The sequence below is a fragment of the Hemitrygon akajei genome, chromosome 14, assembly GCF_048418815.1.
Source record: "Hemitrygon akajei chromosome 14, sHemAka1.3, whole genome shotgun sequence".
In the NCBI taxonomy this organism is placed as follows: Eukaryota; Metazoa; Chordata; class Chondrichthyes; order Myliobatiformes; family Dasyatidae; genus Hemitrygon; species Hemitrygon akajei.
In genome coordinates, this window is record NC_133137.1 from 62,634,549 (window position 1) to 62,654,011 (window position 19,463).

The following is a 19,463-nucleotide window of genomic DNA, read 5'->3' on the forward strand; positions in this document are numbered from 1 at the left end:
ATTGCTGTATATTTTAACACCTGAAATCCTCTTTTAAAGTTTGAACACTGAAACTCCACACCATCAGCAGCCTCACCTTGTCAGCACGAATGCTTACATATCAGTACTCTAATATTCCAAACTCATCCTTGTATGAGTTAACAGAACTATAAATTATGACGGTATAATGCATGTAACTGATTCTTCAAAAAAATTCACCTCTCCTGCATCTGTCCCCAGGAGATGGCTTTCCGTTCCAGGACATCAAAGATGTTCTCCTTCAAAGAACAGGGGTTCCCTTCCTCCACAACTGATGCTGCCTTCACCTGCAAATCCTCCATTTCCTGAACATCCAATCACATCCCACTATCCTGGTGCATTAACAGTGTTAGGGTTCCCCTCCCCATTTTTTTATTCTGGAGTCTTCCCCCTTTCTTACCAGTCCTGAAGAAGATTCTCAGTCCAAAATGTCAGCTGCTTATTCATTTCTATTGATGCTGCCTGACCTTCTGAGTTCCTCCAGCATAATGCGTGTGTTACTTTTTCAAAATTCATGCATAATTTCCAAAACAAAAAGGCTTGGTCTAATATATTTTTTTCTCTTTCCCTCTCTAGTACCCACGTGTGGCCCCTGTGAGAGTCCAGTGTTAAGACGGGTCACGGATGAATGTTGTCCACAGTATGAATGCAGTACGTATAAATATTCCTGGCACTTGACTGTAATATTCAGAATGCATTCATGCTTTATGATTTCTGCAAAAAATAGAGCACTTTGGGTTCTATTTGTGTAAGAAATTGGTGCAAAAATTTCTTTTATATATGTTTTTACTTCGTTTACCACTAAGTGAAAGGATTTTTCCCCTCATTGAGTTAAATACAAAAATACTTCACTTAAATGGATGCTATTTTCTGGATTATTTAACAAGTTGTACTGCTGGCATGATGTTGTGATGTTGAACAATGAATGCTTAAGAGTATGAAGGGAAGTACAATTTACTCTCGCAACCTGGTGTGTATATTTTGTTAAAAATACTTTGTGTGGTGTGTTTGTACTTTGAAATTCCTCACTTCAAATGAAAATTGTTACATTTATTGCCTATGTCTACGTTCTTTATCTGTACACTATGTAGCCATCTGACATTACGACCACTTCCAGTTCTACCCACATGCATATTTCTAAGTTTTACACTCCCATTATATAGTCCTGAACACCATTAATTCTAAATTATTATCGCTTCCATCAAGTTGCTCCTTAAAACCTACAGCTTTGATGAACGTTACTAGTCCTAATATATCAATTTTGTTTAAAGTTCTTCCAAAACATCTTGCTACAGCTTGGAATGATAAACGCTCTATATCAATGCAAAAATGTTGTTGTGTAAAGGATGTTTACGTGAAGATTTGTAATTAAATCTTAGATGTGACACCGTTATAGTTTATTCATTTATAAAAGCTATGAATTGAAACAGCAGTTCTATTCAAGCAACAGACTATAACAGGATGTAACAGTACCCTCTCACCAGCCCCTTATTGCCATGATAATACGTGTGAGTTGTTCCATTTCCATTTTACCCTCAGAATTCAAAAGAAATCACCCTCATTGTGTTATGGTTTACGGGAATTTAGGCAGACACATCCTTACAAAGTAGTTCATTCAATAATAGGAATGAAGTGATTTTTTTAAGCACAAAAGCAGAGTAAGATAACCTGAAATAAAACAGAAACTGACAGGAAATGGTTATTGGCTTAGGCAACTGTTGCACAAGCACAAGAAAATCTGCAGCTACTTAAAATCCAAAGCAACACACACAAAATGCTGGAAGAACTCAGCAGACCAGGCTGCATCCGTGGAAGAGATTAATTAAATAGTTGACATTTCAGGCTGAGACCCTTCATCAGGACTGGAAGGGGCGGGAGGAAGTCAGAGGTAGAGGGTGGAGCGAGGGGAGGAAGAAGTACAAGATGGCAGGTGATAGGTGAAATTAGGAGGGGGGAGACGGTGAAGTAAAGAGTTGGGAAGTTAATTGATGAAAATGATAAAGGGCTGGAGAAGAGGGAATCTGATAAGACAGGACCGAAGACCATGAAACAGAGGAAAGTGGAAGAAGCACCAGAAGAAGGTGATGCACAGGTAAGGGAATAAGGTGTAAGAGAGAAAAAGGAATGGGAAAGGTGAAGCGGGGGGGGGGGGGGCAATTACCGGAAGTTCAAGTAACTGATGTCCATGCCATCAGGTTGGAGGCAGAATATCAGGTGTCCATCTTCCACCCTGAGTGTGGCCACATTGCAGCAGCAGACAAGGCTATGGACTGACATGTCGGAATGGGAATGGGACGTAGGATTGAAATGAGTGGCTGCCGGGAGATCCCACTTTTTCTGGCGATAGAGCATAGTGAGAGAAACAGTGATAGTATTTCAGGTTGATGACCTTACTTCAAATGGAAGACACTAAGATTTACAGGTTTAAGCAAGTACAGAGCAAAAGGATTTCAAGCTATGCTTTTGGATACTAAAGTATCGTATTTGAACTTGGAGACACAAGAGATTGTAGATGCTGGAATCTGGAGCAACTAACAATCTACTGGAGGAAAATCGTGGGTGAAACAGCTTCTGTGTCATTTCAGTTTGAAGTTTGCTGCCTTCCAAAGGAACATAGAATGTTCTGATGAGGGTCTTGGCCCAAAACATTGACTCTTTATTCCTCTGTCTGACCTGCTGAGTTCCTCCAGCATAGAAGGAAATCTCTAGTTACATGTTGGTACGTGTCAGTGTCATGTAAAATAAATTTAAAAGCAACATATTTTGCTGATGAATGATAGTGCTTTTTCTTTAATGCTTCAAGCATTGTGCATGCTTACTTAAAGTTTAGCGGAATGTCACCTTTCTCTAATAATCAATACTCTTCATTTCTGTAGTTTGTGATTTTCAATCCTGCGATTTACAACCTATCCCAGACTGTGAGGATGGAAGCTCACTTTCGCTGAAAAATCCAGGCGAATGCAGGGCAATTTACGAATGTGGTGAGTTATTGTGGAAGTTAGTAACTCTCTAGTAAACTGTTCTTTCATTCTTAGTGACAGTAGGGTTGATGCACTTGGCATCACATGGAGTCACAGCATAAACAGCTTTGGTGTTGCTTTCTGGTTGATTGCATCAGAAGAGTGAGACATAGGAAAGAAATGTTTACTTCTGTTTTTCTGCTCATTTTTGACATGCAGTGGCCTGAAAATTAGCAGTTTGCAAGTCAGTGTGATGTATCGTATTTGCGTTTAACCACAGAGCCAAAAGCCATAAGTCATAGGAGCAGAAGTAGGCCATTCAGCCCATTGAGTCTGCTTCGCCATTCCATCATGGTCGATTTACTTGCCCTCTCAAACCCCATTCTCCTGCCTTCTCCCCATAACCTATGACATCCTTTATAATTAAGAACCTGTTAACCTGTGCTTTAAATATACCCAATGACTTGGCCTCCACAGCCGTCTGGCAATGAATTCCACAGGTTCACCACACTTTCACTAAAGAAATCCCTCCTCATGTTTGTTCTAAAGAGATATCATGAGGCCATGCCCATTGGTCCTAGACTCCTCCAATATAGGAAACATCCTCCCCATATCCACTCTATGTAGGCCTTCCAATATTCTATAGGTTTCTTTTCTATATGTGACATGTATTTGAACACAAGTAGATAATTCAGAGGTATCTGCTGTATTTCAGAGAAATGACTATAGTTTCCATTTATTGAATACATGCTCCTAACCAAAGAAAACATTGTGGGAGTATTTCACACCCTTTTACACTTCTCACTGTTATCAGCGAAGGCAGCACGTATTGTTGTTAACAGGGCAGGATAGATAGTCGGCTGGCCTTGCAAGTATTTGTGAACTTCACATTCATATTTTCTCATCGCGAACTACTGCTCCACCTGGGTGGCTGAACATTACAGAAAGTTATTTGCCGAAGGGTAAAGCAGGCACTAATTGATTGCTGTGCTAATAAGCCTAACAGTTTGGAAGTGTATTTTTAGCACTCAATTTTGATCCTATTTGTGGATTGCCATCTTTTGAACTTGCCCAAAGGTTCTAAATCAGAAAATTGTGGCTCTTGGCTGGTTATAGAGACATACGGCATTGAAAAAGGCCCTTCATCCCAGTGCATCCATGCTGACTGTGTTGCTCAGTGAACCAGCTTTATCTGCCTGCATTTAACTCATAGCCCTGGTTAGATGGAACCTGGTTGGAACAATACACAGAATGTAGATTCTATATGCCTGCTTCCTGTGAAATCATCGTGTGTGCCTGACTGTATTATGTTGCTGGATGACTGAGAGACCAGTGGAGAATGACTGGCCTCTTTCCTTTCATTAACCAAACTAATGGTGATCACTAGCCATAATCCAATGACCAAACATACCCTTTTTCACTCTGTGATTCCTATAAAATGGACCAGCACAACAGTTTTAGGTGAAAACTTGCTAGAGTTTTCAAAAAGATCGTAGAGAAAGAGGCCTTTTGACCTGCTACAATGCTTTTCAAAGAAACTTGTGGATGAGTGTGTCCCCACAAAGTCATTCAGTCTTTACCAACCAGAAATCTTGGATGAAACAAGAGATTCACAGGCTGCTGAGGGCTAAGTCAGTGGTGTTCAGGACTGGCAACCCATGAAAGTACAAGAGATCACCAAGAACAACAAAGTACATCAGACTCCTGAAACAGCATGGATAACTTCACTCACCTCAACTCTGAACTGATTTCACAGAACTCACATTCAAGGACTCTGCAACTCATGCTATCAGAATGATATACTGTATATAATATTATTTGTTATTTTATATTATTTATTTGCACAATCTGTCTTTTGCACATTGCTTGTCACTCTTTATGTATGCTTTTCATAAATTCTATTGCATTTCTTTATTATCATGTAAATGCCTGCAAGAATAGGAATCTCAAGGCAGTATACAGTGACATTTATGTACTTTGATAATAAATTTACTTTGACTTTGAAGCATCCTATTGCATCAATCCTATGCTAGTTCCACTTATTCTCCCCTCATTACCAGGAACAACCCCATCATCAGCCAACAATTACCACTCACCTACACACCAAGGATCACAGGTAACTGGAGCACATGGAGAAAAGCCACACACTTAAAGGGAGAACCTGCAAGCTCCACACAAACTAACCAGTGGTCAGGACTGAACCCAGGTTGTTGGAATGTGAGCTGGTAACTCTACCAGCTATATGACTGTGCCATTCCTTTTACTTCCTTCACTGCTGTCAAAATACTGATGTTTCAGAAAGCCTTCTGACCTCTGTCTTGATTTGCACAGCTCCAGGACATTATTAAGATTGTATCTCACTGTTGTACTTTCCCATATACAGCTGATTACTGCTCAGAGAGCAACAAATCACCATTGGTCCGCTAATGACAGCTTGGAAAAGGTCAATCATAGTAAGCTTCTATGAGACAATTCCACTAAAAACTTCCATTCTTTTGTCAAGATCAATATTTTACACTGCATCAGAAGTCAATTTAAGACAGTCATCTTGGTGGATTTTTCTTTTTGTGTCTGAATATGTTGAAAATTTCGCTTAAATTTGTACTAAGAAAATTGAACTCCTCAAACAATACAAAATAAACCAATCCCATAAAAACATGGTTTTCAAGAGGCCAGTTACCACTAGTCTGTGGTAATATGCTATGCTACCCTGTGCCAATCAGATGATAAGATGCCAATGTGCCCTTCCTCATGTCACCCCTTTGGATCTAAAGCAATATGGTTTGTCCAGAGATTCACTGACTTGCAATCGGACAGGAATTAAATGTGGAAATGCTCAGTATGGCTTTGCCCTTTGTGAATAAGCCTGAAGAAGGCACATACAACAATGATAGATTGGAAAATTGGGAGAGGTAATTACATCTGTTCAGCATTGCTAGCCTGCAAGTCAGTTTTGTTTTCCTGTAGGAAACAAAAAATCTATATCCTAACTTCAGGCCTGGACAAAATTGGTCCAATTGAGGTACTGTAAACCCCGCCTTAAATAATTCCATTTACTGTACGAGTGGCACTGAGTTGCAAACATTTGAGGATCACAGTGTTTGAATGGAAGTAGCTGATAACTTCTAATCCAAATGTTCTATTCTTCTCAGTCTGCAAAAGGGCTGCGTGTACGAGCCGACCTATAAGATGTCCACCACATCGTGAATTGAGAAGAGTAGAAACAAAATGTTGCGACAGATACGAATGTGCTTGCAGTTGTAGTAATCAAATTGTGAGCTGCCCTGTTGGATATTCGGTCAAGTCAGTGATCAACGATTGCAACTGTACTACGTCCTACTGTGAACCTAATGAGGTAACTGAAGCTGTATGCTACTTCCTGAATGTAGCTTCTGCATGTTGAGCCAAATGGGTATCTTACTGGTGATACTTTCAAGCAAATGTACCTTTAAGAGATTGAATGGTATGTCGCCAAAGCCTGCCACAAATTTCTATTGACGTACCACGTAGAGCATTCTACTGGCTGCATTACTGTCTCGTATGGGGGAGGGAGGGGCACTGCACAGGATCAAAGTAACCTGCAGAAAGTTGTAAACTCTGTCAGCTCCATCATGGGCACTGGCCTCCCCAGGAACACACTGAAGGATTCAGGAACAGCTTCTTCCCCTCTCGCCACAGATTTCTGAATGGGCATTGAACATATGAACACTACCTCACTACTTTTTTTTGCACTACTTATTTAATTTAACTCTTTTACATACACTTACTGTAATTTACAGCTTTTCTTCATTGTTATGCATTGCAATGTACTGCAGCAGCATAACAACAAATTGCACGACATATGCCAGTGATAGTAAACCTGATTCTGATTCTCCAGTAGTGCTTATTCAGTGGGGATAATACTGTGAGAGTAGCTTATTCTGACAGGGAGCTACTCCCACTGGATCAGAATCGGAATTAGGTTTATTATCACTTGCATATGCCATGAAATGTGTAGCTTTGCAGCAGTGCAATATATAAAAATACTATAAATTACAGTAAGAAATATATCAAAAAATAAATTAAATAAGTAGTGCGAAAATAGTGATCGTGGGCTGGTTCATTATCCATTCAGAAATCTGATGACGGAGAGGAAAAAGCTGTTCCTAAACAGCTTCTTATATGGTAATAACCTATTATAATAAGGCAGGTTATTATTATGCAGTGCAGTGTGTATCATGTACTAAATACACTGAAGTTATTCACCTGTGTATCTCCTGACAGCTCCTGCAAACCCATGACCCCTACCCCTACCCACTTGTTGATCCCCTCAAGTTACTCATCAAAGTGAATAGAGAAAAAAATAACCTGTCTGGAAGTTACTCTATAAAGGGATGTTCCCATGAGTGGGTGTGACTTTGGAGATGAGGCTCTTGATAGTTTCAATGGAATGGGATGTCTCTAGACAGGTGTAACCATGAGGGTTGTGACGGTGTGGGTGTATTATGACCTAGAGGGATGTGAACGGAGAGGGTATGTTACTATGGGGTTATGACTGTAGGGTGGACTGACTGTAGGACAGTGTGAATGTGAAGGTTTTATGACTGTGTGGCAGGATGACTGTAGGGTTGTGTGACTTTGAGAGGTGTGTGGGCGCAAGGGGTCCAATTTTTGTGAAGTGGCAATGCAACTGTGAGGGGACTCTGAGATTATTACCATCAGTTAATAATGTGCAAGTCACCATGAGATATATTGTGAAGAGATAAAATTTACTGCATGTTATGGTAACATTATATTGAATGAGTATTACTGTGGATGTGTATTACTGGTAGCATTGGATTATCTGAAATGTAGGTCACTGCGGAGATATTCTCTACGTGTCAACTGTGGGTCAGGATAACAGAGAGTTAGAAGGCTGTGGGCTTAAGCTCGACTCATGCGCTTCTTCAATAGTGACCCTTCGTTGCCAACTTAATAGTGAAATATTGGATTAAACCATCTTGAGCTGAGATATTACTGCGCCTATGTATTACATGTTACTCTAGCACAAAATATAGAAACAAGAGTTAAAGTTTTTATAATAATATAAAGCAGAAAAGGGTGGCTCAAGTGAATGTAAGTGCCTTGGAAGATGAGAAGGAGGAATTAATATTAGGTCAACAACACACACAAAATGCTGGTGGAACACAGCAGGCTAGACAGCATCTGTAGGGAGAAGCGATGTCGACGTTTCGGGCCAAGACCCTTCGTCAGGACTCAATTAATATTGGGTAATGTGAAAATGGCCAACCTTGAATTACTTTTTTGTGCCAGCCGTCATGGTGAAGGAGCACATATCCAACATGCCAAGAGACCTTGACCTTGACCTTGATGCAATTGCTGTCGCTGAAGAGTTAGTAATAAGCAAACTACTAGACCTAAAAGTAGAAGAGTCCCTGGTCCTGATGGGGTACATCCCAGGAAAATGAAATAAATGGAGGAAGTTATAGTTCCATTTGAAATAATTTACCAAAAGTCTCTGAACTCTGGACAGTACCTGGATGATTAGAAAACAGTGAATGTCACGTCACTGTTTAAAAAAGGGCGTAATCAAAAGGTTGGTAACATTAGGCCAGTAAGTTTTAATATCTGTAGTGGGGAAAATACTTAAAGATATCATTAAGGAAAAAATAGCTAGATATCTGAATAGAAATAATTCTACTAGGCAGATACTGCATGGATTTATGGAAGGCATGTCCTGTTTCACAAACTTATGAGAGTTCTTTGAGGATATAATGAGTAGGATGGATGGGGAGAACAGGAGGATGTGGTATATTTGGATTCCCAGATAAGGTACTGCATGAAAAACTTGATGATAAGCTAAGGATGCACAGACTTGGGGATAATGCATTAGCACAGATAAAGGATCAGTTAACCAATAAATGGCAGAGAGTTGGATAAATGGGTGTTTCTCTGGTTGACAGTCATTCGGTAGCAGAGTACCACAGTGGTTGGAGCTGCGCCTGTAAATGTTCATGATGGACATTAACAATTTAGAAGAGAGTCTGAGGGTAGCGTATTTAAGTTTGCTAATGACACTAAATTAAGTCAGGAAAGCAACTTGTACAGTGGATACAGAAAGTCTGCTGAGAGATATAGACAGGTTAAGTGATTGGGCAAGGATCTGGCAGATAGAGAACAGCATTGATAGATGTGAGGTCACCACTTTGGGAAGGAAAAATAGAAGATCAGATTATTATTTAAATCATGAAAGATTGCCGCATGATGTTGCGCAGAGGGACTTGTGATTGCTTGTGCATGAATTTAAAAAGGCTGATTTGCAGTTTACAACGGGCTATCAGGAAAGTAGGTGCAATGCTGACCTTCATTGCCAGAGTGAGTGAATTTATGAGTAGGGTGTCTATGTTACAATTGTACAGGAGACTGGTGAGGCCATACCTCAAGTATTGCATGCAGTTCCATTCTTCCTAATTGAGGAAAGATATGCTGACTTTGGAGGCAATGCAGAAGAGGTTCACTAGGTTTATTCCGGAGATGATGGATTAGCCCATGAGGGGAAACTTGAGTCACATGGGACTATACTTGCTGAAAGTCAGAATGAGAGGGGATCTTATAGAAATATATAAGATCGTGAAAGGGATAGATAAGATAGAGGTAGGGAAGTTATTTTCTCTGGTAAGTGAGATTAGAACTGGAGGACAGAGCCTCAAGACTTGGGGAAGTACATTTAGGATGGAAATGCAGAGAAGCTGTTTTTCCCAGGTAGTAGTAAATGTGTGGAATTCTATGCCCAAGAAAGCAGAAGAGGCTACCATATTAAATATATTTATGATACAGTTAAGTAGAGGTTTGAGTAGCAAACGAATTAAAAGTTATGGGGAAAAGGCAGGTGGGTGCAGCTGAGCCCACAACCAGATCAGCTACGATCTTACTGAATGATGAAACAGGCACAATGGGCCAGATGGCGGAATACTTCTGTTGTTTCTTCGCTTCTTATGTTCCAAGGTTATTAAGATACATGGCATTTGTTACTTTTCCTGAACAGGTTTGTGTTCATAATGATGTTGCCTACCTAGTTGGGAGAACTTGGGAGGAATCTTGTAAGGAATGTTCCTGTACCAACACAAAGGACGTCATCACAGGGCTTCATGAGGTGCAGTGTGTTGCTAAAACCTGTAACACAAATTGTCCAATTGTAAGTAAGAACATATCTGACTTCTTAATTTGACTTAATTTGAACTTGGAGGGTATATATGGTTTAGGATGCTGTAGCCTGTTAGCAAATTATAGCTGAATATTCAATTCATGCAAAATCAAAAACCAGAGCTGTCAGTATTAGACAAGGTCATACGTGAGATTTGCGATCAACATGTATAACAAAGACTTCAAAGAAAATTTATCGTAAGTATTTTTTGGCTAAATAGCAATGACTCCATTTGTGTATCCTGAGTATGAGGTGAAGATTGTCTCTAAATCTTTGGTATTCGTGTAAGGACATTCTCTCTAAAAACAGCATATGGTATGTGTGACAAGAGAGTTATTGGCCTCACTTCCTGCCCCTAATTTTGTTTGATAAGGTTTTTAAGATTCAATGTAATCACAGATTGTCAATTTTGGAAGCACCTCCTTGACCAACAAGAGGAAATGGTTGATGACGGTTTTAGTGATGACAGTCCATTTGATAGAATGTAGAATGACATCCCATATCAGGATGATATCTTCTTTTTTGAGTTTGTCGCAAGTTTGACATCTGTGAGGTGCCCACTTGATATCTCACTTCACTGTACATTTCACGGTATGTTTTGATGTACATATGACAAATAAAGCTAATCTAACTCTAATCTATGTCCCCCTCCCAGACCAGGAAGATGAAGCTATGAACTTATATCAGAAAGTTTCTCTCCACCAAAATTTAGAGCCTCAGCAGGATAACAATCTGCTCCTTGTTCCCTTTCATTGGCATAGCCCTTTTCAACCTCTTGTTGGTCAATAGTTGACTGTAAAATGAGTGCAGATTTGTGCTGTAGAGCCAAGAGAAAGATGGCTGCATCCAAAATTCTGGGTCAGTGCAGAGATTCCTCAAAGTGTTCCTTTACTGGGGCTTGCCCACTTTTCTGTCCTTCCTTGCTTCTCGGAAGGAGGGGCCTTGAATATTTAAACTACTGCTTTTGACTGTGCTGAAAGTCCATGCTTATTATGTTTATTAGTTTATTACTGGTATCTTGTGCTCTTTTCACTCACCACCTGTTTTTAAATCCTAAGCTATCTGTAGGACCTCATCCTTCAAATGACTACAGGCTTGTTTTATTTTCAATAAGGTGTGGTAAAATTTTCAATCCAGACACACCACACATTCTTAATTAATTAACTTCTGGCTTTCCTGATCATTCTCACTAAATAGGCCTTGGTGCTTTCCAATAGAGAAGTTTTGCGTAACTTTTCATAATTCCTAATAATAGTGGACTTCAGGTCACTGTGGGCATATAGTGGCCTCTGTTGGTCGGGAGTAGATTAAGCACCATGAATACTTGTGGTCTCTTTTGGTTGGGAGATGACAGGTTGTCTATGAGATGCGTACTGAGATGAAAGGTACTGGTGTTTGGTATATTGTAGCCCACGATAGCAGAATATGACAGTTAAGGTAAGCAAATGAAAAACAAAAGAATAATGCAGCATTCATTATCTTGATGTTCTCCATCTCCAAGCTCAACTATCAGGAGCGTGGATCTGACAGCTGAATACATTTTGATTTAAAAAGAGCATTTAGATTGGTCCTCAGAAAGAAATGTTGAATCTGAGTCAATACAATCATATGCTCTGATTAAAACAATTGACCCAGAGCTTAGATTGATTCCATTGTGGGTAACCTTTCTTCCATAGGGCTACAGCTACAGAGAAGAGGAGGGCGCTTGCTGTGGAAAATGCAAACATGCAGTGTGTGAAGAAACTATCTTACCAAGAGGCGATGCAGATCTTATCAAAATTATGCATCGGGTGAGTGGGCAGGACCCTTTCATTAGTAATAGGACCTTTAAGACATGTTCCACAATATGTTGAAGTAATTTTTATTTTGACATTTAAGTATCCTTTTACACACGAGTCTGAGGAGGTCAAGTCCATAATGTTTAAATATTTTTGGGCAGACTATTCTGTGCTTAATTTTGCATAGCTGATATTAATTTGAAAAATAATACTCCTTCAATGTATTCACGGGCACATCTTTTGACACTTACTTCTTACGCCTGTGGAATGTAACATCTTGTTGTTACCTTACAGGCTGGTGATCAGTGGATATCCTCTAAAGATCCATGCATTATGAATGAGTGCTTGGAAGTCAACGGGGAAGCGGTTCTACATGAAAAGAATCGGTCCTGCTCCCATATTGATGTGCCAAAGTGTCCTCTGGGTTATGAGCTGCAGTGTGACCAATTCATAGACTGCTGTCCTGTATGCCAATGCGGTGAGCATTATAATATAGGCTCATTATAATACAGAGACAGCGTTGACACAGGGAATTGGTACTAGCCCAAGTTCCCTTCACTTCTGCTGACTGTCACTTATTTATATAAGGCATTGTTTGTTCATGGCGTTATTAGGAAAATTTAGCTGGACTGAGTTACAGGGGTTGATCCGTTATAAATGGCACAAGCGTCTTCAGCTGAAATGTTTCAGGTTAATGAATGGAAGTTAGATTTTCAATCTTCCAAATCCTTTAAAACCTTCAGGCGGAATGGGTTCTTGGGAAGTGACGAGACCTCAGCTGCTCCCAGGGATGTAAGCACAATTATTTTGCACCAACTAAAAACTGCACTCATTCCTCTCCCCCATAAATTGGTCTTGCAATTATAGCATCAATATTAAATGCATAAAATAATGAAGGACATAATTACAAATCATGACCCCTCCTAAGCCTATTTCATTACAACTTGTTCAATCAATAACATTCAGTTATTAATATTAGCATACCAGAGGGAAAATTGTGTAGAATTCACAGGTTAAATGTGGATGCCATTAGGATGTCATAGGGAATTTGCGCAAGTACTATTAATAACATTTCTGTTAATTAATATTTATGTTTCAGTTCCAGGAAGTGTTTGCTTGCTAAATGGATCCACCATTGGGGTAAGAGAAAAGCTGTTTAAATTATTTGTTTACCATTGCTCTGTTGTACATAATGCAACAATAGCTGTGCTTTGGAATGAAGTGTTGAACGTTGAAATGTGAGTCTCGATGGAAAAGAATAAGTGAAGGTATGAATCAGGCAACAGTAGCTGTCTGACAGCAACTTTGAGTTCAGAAAGCTGTGGCTTACAGGAAAGAATGAGATGAAGGTTAGATGACAATGTAAAGGCACACAACTGGTAGTAGAACTGTACAACAGGCAAAGGTAAAGCAGGCGGAAACAATATATTAAAGACTGGTATGGAGAAGACTTCAACTTGAGATAAACAACGTTCTTTACTACATTTGGCCCCCAATATTTTGAAAGCTCAGTATCAATCACAAACAAGAGAAAACCTGCAGATGCTGGAAATCCAAGCAAGACACAAAAAATGCTGGAGAAACGCAGCAGGCCAGGCAGCATCTATGGGAAAGAGCAAACAGTGTTTCAGGACGAGACTCTTCATCAGGACTGGAGAAAAAACGATGAGGAGTCGAAGTAAAAATTTGGGGGGATGGAAGAAACACAAGGTGATAGGTGAAACTGGGAGGGGTGAAGTAAAGAGATGGGAAATTGTTTGGTGAAAGAGATACAGGGATGGATAAGGAGGAATCTGATAGGAGAGGACAGAAGGCCATGGAAGGAAAGGGAAGGGGGAGGAGCACCAGAGGGAGGTGATGGGCAGGTAAGGAGAGAAGGTGAGACAAGGAAAAGGAAATGGGGAATGGTGAAAGGGGGAGGGGGGTTTCATTACCAAAAGTTCAAGAAATTGAATGTATGCCATTAGGTTGGAGGCTACCCAGACAGAATACAAGGTGTTGCTCCTCCAACCTGAGTGTGGCCTCATCACGACAGTAGAGGAAACCATAGACTGACATATCGGAATGGGAATGGGAAGGGGTATTAAAATGGGTGGCCATTGGGAAATCCCATTTTTTCTGGCGGACGGAACGTAAGTGCTCGGCATAGCTGTCTCCTAATCTACATCGGGTCTCATCGATATACAGAAGGTCACACCGGGGGCACTGGATACAGTAGATAACCCCAACAGACTCACAGGTGAAGTGTGCCTCACCTGAAAGGACTGTTTGGGGCCCTGAATGGTAGTGGAGGAGGAGGTGTAGGGGCAGGTGCAGCATTTGTTCCGCTTGCAAGGATAAGCGCCAAGAGGAAGATCTGTGGGGAGAAACGAATGGACAAGGGAGTCACATTGGGAGTGATCCCTGTGGAAAGTGAGGGGGGAGAGGGGGGGGAGGGAAAGATGTGCTTGGTGGTGGGATCCCGTTGGAGATGGCGGAAGTTACGAAACACCCCCTCCTCCCAGTTTCACCTATCGCATTGTGTTTCTTCCTTCCCTACCCCACCTTCTTACTCTGACTCCTCATCTTTTTTTCTCTAGTCCTGCTGAGGGGTCTCAGCCTGAAACATTAACTGTACTCTTTTTCCATAGATGCTGCCTGGCCTGCTGAGTTCCTCCAGCATCTCATGTGTGTTGCTCAGTTTCAATGCTTGATTTTGTCTGTTTGATACTGGTTTCTCTGTGGAAGTAATGTCTATCTCCATCACTTCTGGTGTTTCCCATCAAAATGCCCATTCTCTGATGTCCAGCATTCTCCAGGAATTAACAATTCATCTCTTGGGAATTTCTACAAGCAACATGTCATAGAGAATTAAAAACAAGTCCATGTTTCTCTTTGAATATTTTTTTCATGAAAATATGAAAGGTAAAAAAGTAAAAACTGGAAAAGCTGAAAATACTCAGAAGGTAAAAACAAAACACCTCCTGCTTGGATGGACGGCAGGCAGTCAGAGGTAAGAAGTCATGTAAGGAAATAAAATAACCGTGTCCAAGCAGACATGAGTACAGGGCAAGGAAATGTTTTATCTTGCAAGTTTTTTTTTCATTCCTCCTTATGTGAGCTATCAATAACTGCTGCAGTTTAAAGTCCTCTTTGGACTGTACTGCTCTAAGCAGACAGAATGCGATGAAGTGGACAAGGGTTGTCAGACACTCAAATCTTTTAAAATAAATAGTCTTCTGAAATAAGGTGATCTTGCCTACTATAAAATCAAAATACTGCAGATGATGGAAATCTGACATTAAAAAAAAGAATGTTTTTTTGAATGTCCATGCTGCATCCAGTGAGTAGATAAGTCAGCATTTCACATTTCGGGTTCTGATTGGAAGTTCATCTACAAGAAATGTTAACTTTTTATCTCTCTCTTCAAAAATGACGCCTGACCAGCTGTGTGTTTCCAGAACTCGCGTTGATTTTGTTCTTTGTGATTCTGGGATCTTGCTTCATTTGAATTTGCCTCACAGTTTTACTATCATTAGAATGAGAAGGACCGGTTTTTTTAACTGACTACATGGAGTTCTCACCATTGAAATTACCGAAACAGCGCAACAAACTTGTTTACTTGTTACACGTTTCAGTGCAATGCGTGGGTGGTTTCTGAACAAACATCTCTGCATAGAGGAGATTTTCTACAACACATTTTGGAAATTGATTCACTAAATTGAGAAGTATGAAACACATATTTAATATGAGCAGAGACTTGCACTTTTAAAATCACTATTTGTTCTATTACTGCTATGAATGGAGTTTAGTAACTTCTTGCTTCCAGTTGGTCAACTTCCCACTAGGAGAGCATTTATGCCCTGCATCTGATGTGATTAGCAGTCTGACAATCCCATACAGTACTTCTGACGATCATGCACCAAAGCTTAAATCTGAGTGGTTTTGGAGGGACACACTAATCACCCACATTTGTACACAGATGCGCAGGGTCCAGAATTTCCTAACAGGCAAACTTCAACTATTTCTTTGGAAGTGCTGTTTTATTCTGCAGAAATAACAGCTCAATGAAACTTCATTTACACAAAGATAACCTCATGCAGGAGGTGAAAAGAGACCGAAGCTTAATGTAGTTCATTGCCATGATCTCAAGCTGAGGAGAAACCACGGCCTTAAATCCTCTAAAAGTTTTCACTTTTTTATTCTAATTATTAAGAGTCTACCTTTGTTCCTTTGTTTAAATTTCCTAGTCATAGAGACTTTCAGAATCAATTACAGTCAGAAATTCAGGAAGACAATCATATTGAAGAATATTGATATTTGGTTTTGCCACTGCAAGTTCTAAAATAATTTTCATTATTTGCATTGGTATTGATCGTGTGGATAGCCAGAGGCTTTTTCCCACAGCTGAAATGGTTAACATGAGAGGGCATAGTTTTAAGGTGCTTGGAAGTAGGCACAAAGGGGATGTCAGAGGGAAGTTCTTACACAGAGAGAGGTGAGTGTGTGGAATGTGCTGCTAGTGATGGTGGTAGAAGTGGACACAATAGGGTCTTTTAAGAGACTCTTAGATAGGTAAATGGAGGTTAGAAAAATTGAGGGCTACGTGATAGGGTAATTCTCGGCAGCTTTTAGAGTAGGTTACATGGTTGGCACAACATTGTGGGCTGAAGGGCCTGTAATGTGCTGTAGATTTCTATCTTCTATGTATTTTATAGCTACCTTTCCACCCTGCAAATTTTAACAGCATTGCTCTCTCAGTGGAATTTTAAATTTGTAGGCCCTGCATAACTTATAAAGCTTAGCAGCTAATTTGACCATAGGACAAGTTATAATTGGCTAACCACAATAATCATGGAGGTTTACTGAAAAATTAAGATGCTGTTATTAAATAAATACAAATGTATATTAACCAGCCATTCAAAGCAGATAGGGAAGCCTTAACCTATCAAAACGACAAGCTCCTATGCTTGAGTGCTTCACATTAACATTAGTAAATTAACTTCTTCATCTTTTCCTAGGTGGGAGAATCTGTGAAGGTCGATGACTGCACATTGTGTAGTTGCTCAGAGATTTTGAACAAATATACGCTCCAGTGTAGAACTACACGTTGTGCAAGTTGCCCTGATGTAAGATAACACTTCATTGTTTATTTCTATTAACGATTTCATTCTAGTGTCCTTAATGCATGGGGAGGTAGAAAAGGAGAGTAGCCTAATTCAAACTGGCCAGTCAAAGGAATGGATAGCATATTAAATTAGGTGGCTATTTATCAAATAGCCGCACAATGTAGCGTGTGTGTGATTATCAGATCCCTTTATTTCCTTAAAAAATATCAGGGTTGCTACTCAGATTGTTGGGGAATCAATATAAGGCGTGTTTATGCTGAATATGCCAGCTGGAGAGGGGAATACCCTGACACAGAGCAGTAATCTACTTGATGAATCATTAATCTGGAAATTTATAGATATTCAGATCATTGCCAATAGAAAAGAAACAAGAAATAGTGAATTCTTAAAAATGCCATTTTGGATGGGATAGGGAGGTCTTTCTGCAGAAAAATGATCTCCCAAAATTAAATATGAAGCTGGTTTATGTTAAGTACTAATGATGCTAAATGTATACGACAACACTAGCTAATCCCACAGGATGAAACTTCGAGAGCTGAGTTTCTTCAATGATTGATACTGTTGCATACAGTATGTTAATGCTGGCACCCAAAGATAAATACTGTCACTCACAAGATCAACGAAGGTGATGACCCAAGACAAGTCTGGATTCGAATGTTTCAGACATTCTCGTTGATTGCATGGCTACATTGCCAAACAAGCCTTTCCAATCAACTTTACCCCAAGTTGTACCTCAGCCCTTGTAGATATAGTACATGTAACAACAGCATTTCACCTTATTAAGAGAACATGGGAATGGATGGATTGTACTTGTGGTGGGAGTATATGTTATAACTTCAGGCATAAGTGCTCTCTTCACAGCCTAAGAAATCTTTATTATCTTGTGAAGCGTTAAAAGATGGCCATTTCAAAGATTTTGTGATTGATTGAATGTTTTCACTATCAGTCATTAGACCATTAGACATTGGAGCAGAATTAGGCCATTCAGCCCATCAAGTCTGCTCCACCATTCCATCATGGCAGATTTATTATCCCTCTCAAGACTATTCTCCTGCCTTCTCCCCGTAACCTTTGATGTCCTGATTAATCTTGAAATTATCAACCTTCATCTTAAATATACCCAATGACTTGGCTTGCATAGCCATCTGTGGCAATTAATTCCACAGTCACAACCCTCTGGTTAAAGAAATTATTCCTCATCTCTGTTCCAAGTGGATGCCTCCTAATTCTGAGACTGTGTCCCCTGGTCCTAGACATCCCCTCCACAGCTGCTTTATTCAGACATTTCAATAACTGATGAGTTGAAATGAGATCCTCCCTCATTCTTCTAAACTCCAGTGAGTACATCCCAGAGCTATAAAACCCTATGGTAACTCTTTCATTCCTGGGGTTACTCTCATGAACTTCCTCCGTTTGGAGGACTGTACAAAACTCCCATCAAGGTCTTTTACCTTTGCAGTTTCTTACCTTCATCCGCAAGAATTCTAAATCTTCTGATCCTATGTCATCTCTTTCAAAGTCGTTGATTTTATTTTTTTACAATAGAACTCCTCCACCCCTTTGCCTACCTGCTTTTCTTTTCAGTAATCTTGAATGACTTAGGGATGCCCACAACATCATACATGCAAATCTCTATCTGTGCCACAAGATCATCTATTTTATTCTGCATATTGTGTGCATTCAAATATAACACCTTCTGTCCTGTATTCATCACCATTTTAGATTTTGGTCCCATGTTACACTTTGAACCCATCCCACTGACTGAAATGTTGCCTTTTATAGTGCCTGTCCTTCCTCATATCCTCACTACTGTACACCAACTGCCCCATCCTCACCAAAATCGTACCAGTTCCCATTCTCCTGCCAAATTAGTTTAGCCCATCCTGAACAGTTTTAACAAACCTGCCTGCAAGAGTACTGGTTCACTTGGATTCAGGTGTAACCTGTCCTTTTTGTACAGGTCATATCTGCCCCAGAAAAGATACCTATGATCCAAATATCTGAAACCCTGCCCTGTGCACCAATTCCTCAGCCATGAATTTATCTGCCAAATCATCCTATTTTTACCCTCACTGGCATGTGGCACAGGCAGCGATCCAAAGATTACTAACCTGGAGGTCCTGCTGTTCAGCTTACTAACTCCCTATATGCTCTCACAAACAAGAGAAAATCTGCAGATTCTGGAAATCCCAGCAACACACACACCAAATGCTGGAGGAACTGAGCAGGCCAGGCAACACCTATGGGAAAGAGTACAGTCAATGTTTCAGGCTGAAATCATTCGGCAGGACTGTTGAAAGGTTTTGGCCCGAAACGTCGACAGTACTCTTTTCCATAGATGCTGCCCGGCCTGCTGAGTTCCTTTAGCATTTTGTGTGTGTTGCTCCGTATATTCTCTCTTCAGGACCTCATCTCT

At 40.1% G+C, this 19,463-nt stretch overlaps 1 protein-coding gene across 1 annotated transcript in view; it reads left to right on the forward strand.

Moving 5' to 3' along the window:
* The window catches only part of vwf (von Willebrand factor), a 122,608-nt gene that overhangs the window by 86,030 nt on the left and 17,115 nt on the right, over positions 1 to 19,463 (forward strand). Inside the window, exons 40-47 of the mRNA XM_073066229.1 lie at positions 595 to 669; positions 2,895 to 2,999; positions 6,131 to 6,333; positions 10,003 to 10,152; positions 11,838 to 11,951; positions 12,234 to 12,417; positions 13,039 to 13,079; positions 16,940 to 17,047. Of these exons, the coding sequence (XP_072922330.1) occupies positions 595 to 669; positions 2,895 to 2,999; positions 6,131 to 6,333; positions 10,003 to 10,152; positions 11,838 to 11,951; positions 12,234 to 12,417; positions 13,039 to 13,079; positions 16,940 to 17,047 (980 nt within the window). The remainder of the gene's footprint in view (positions 1 to 594; positions 670 to 2,894; positions 3,000 to 6,130; positions 6,334 to 10,002; positions 10,153 to 11,837; positions 11,952 to 12,233; positions 12,418 to 13,038; positions 13,080 to 16,939; positions 17,048 to 19,463) is intronic.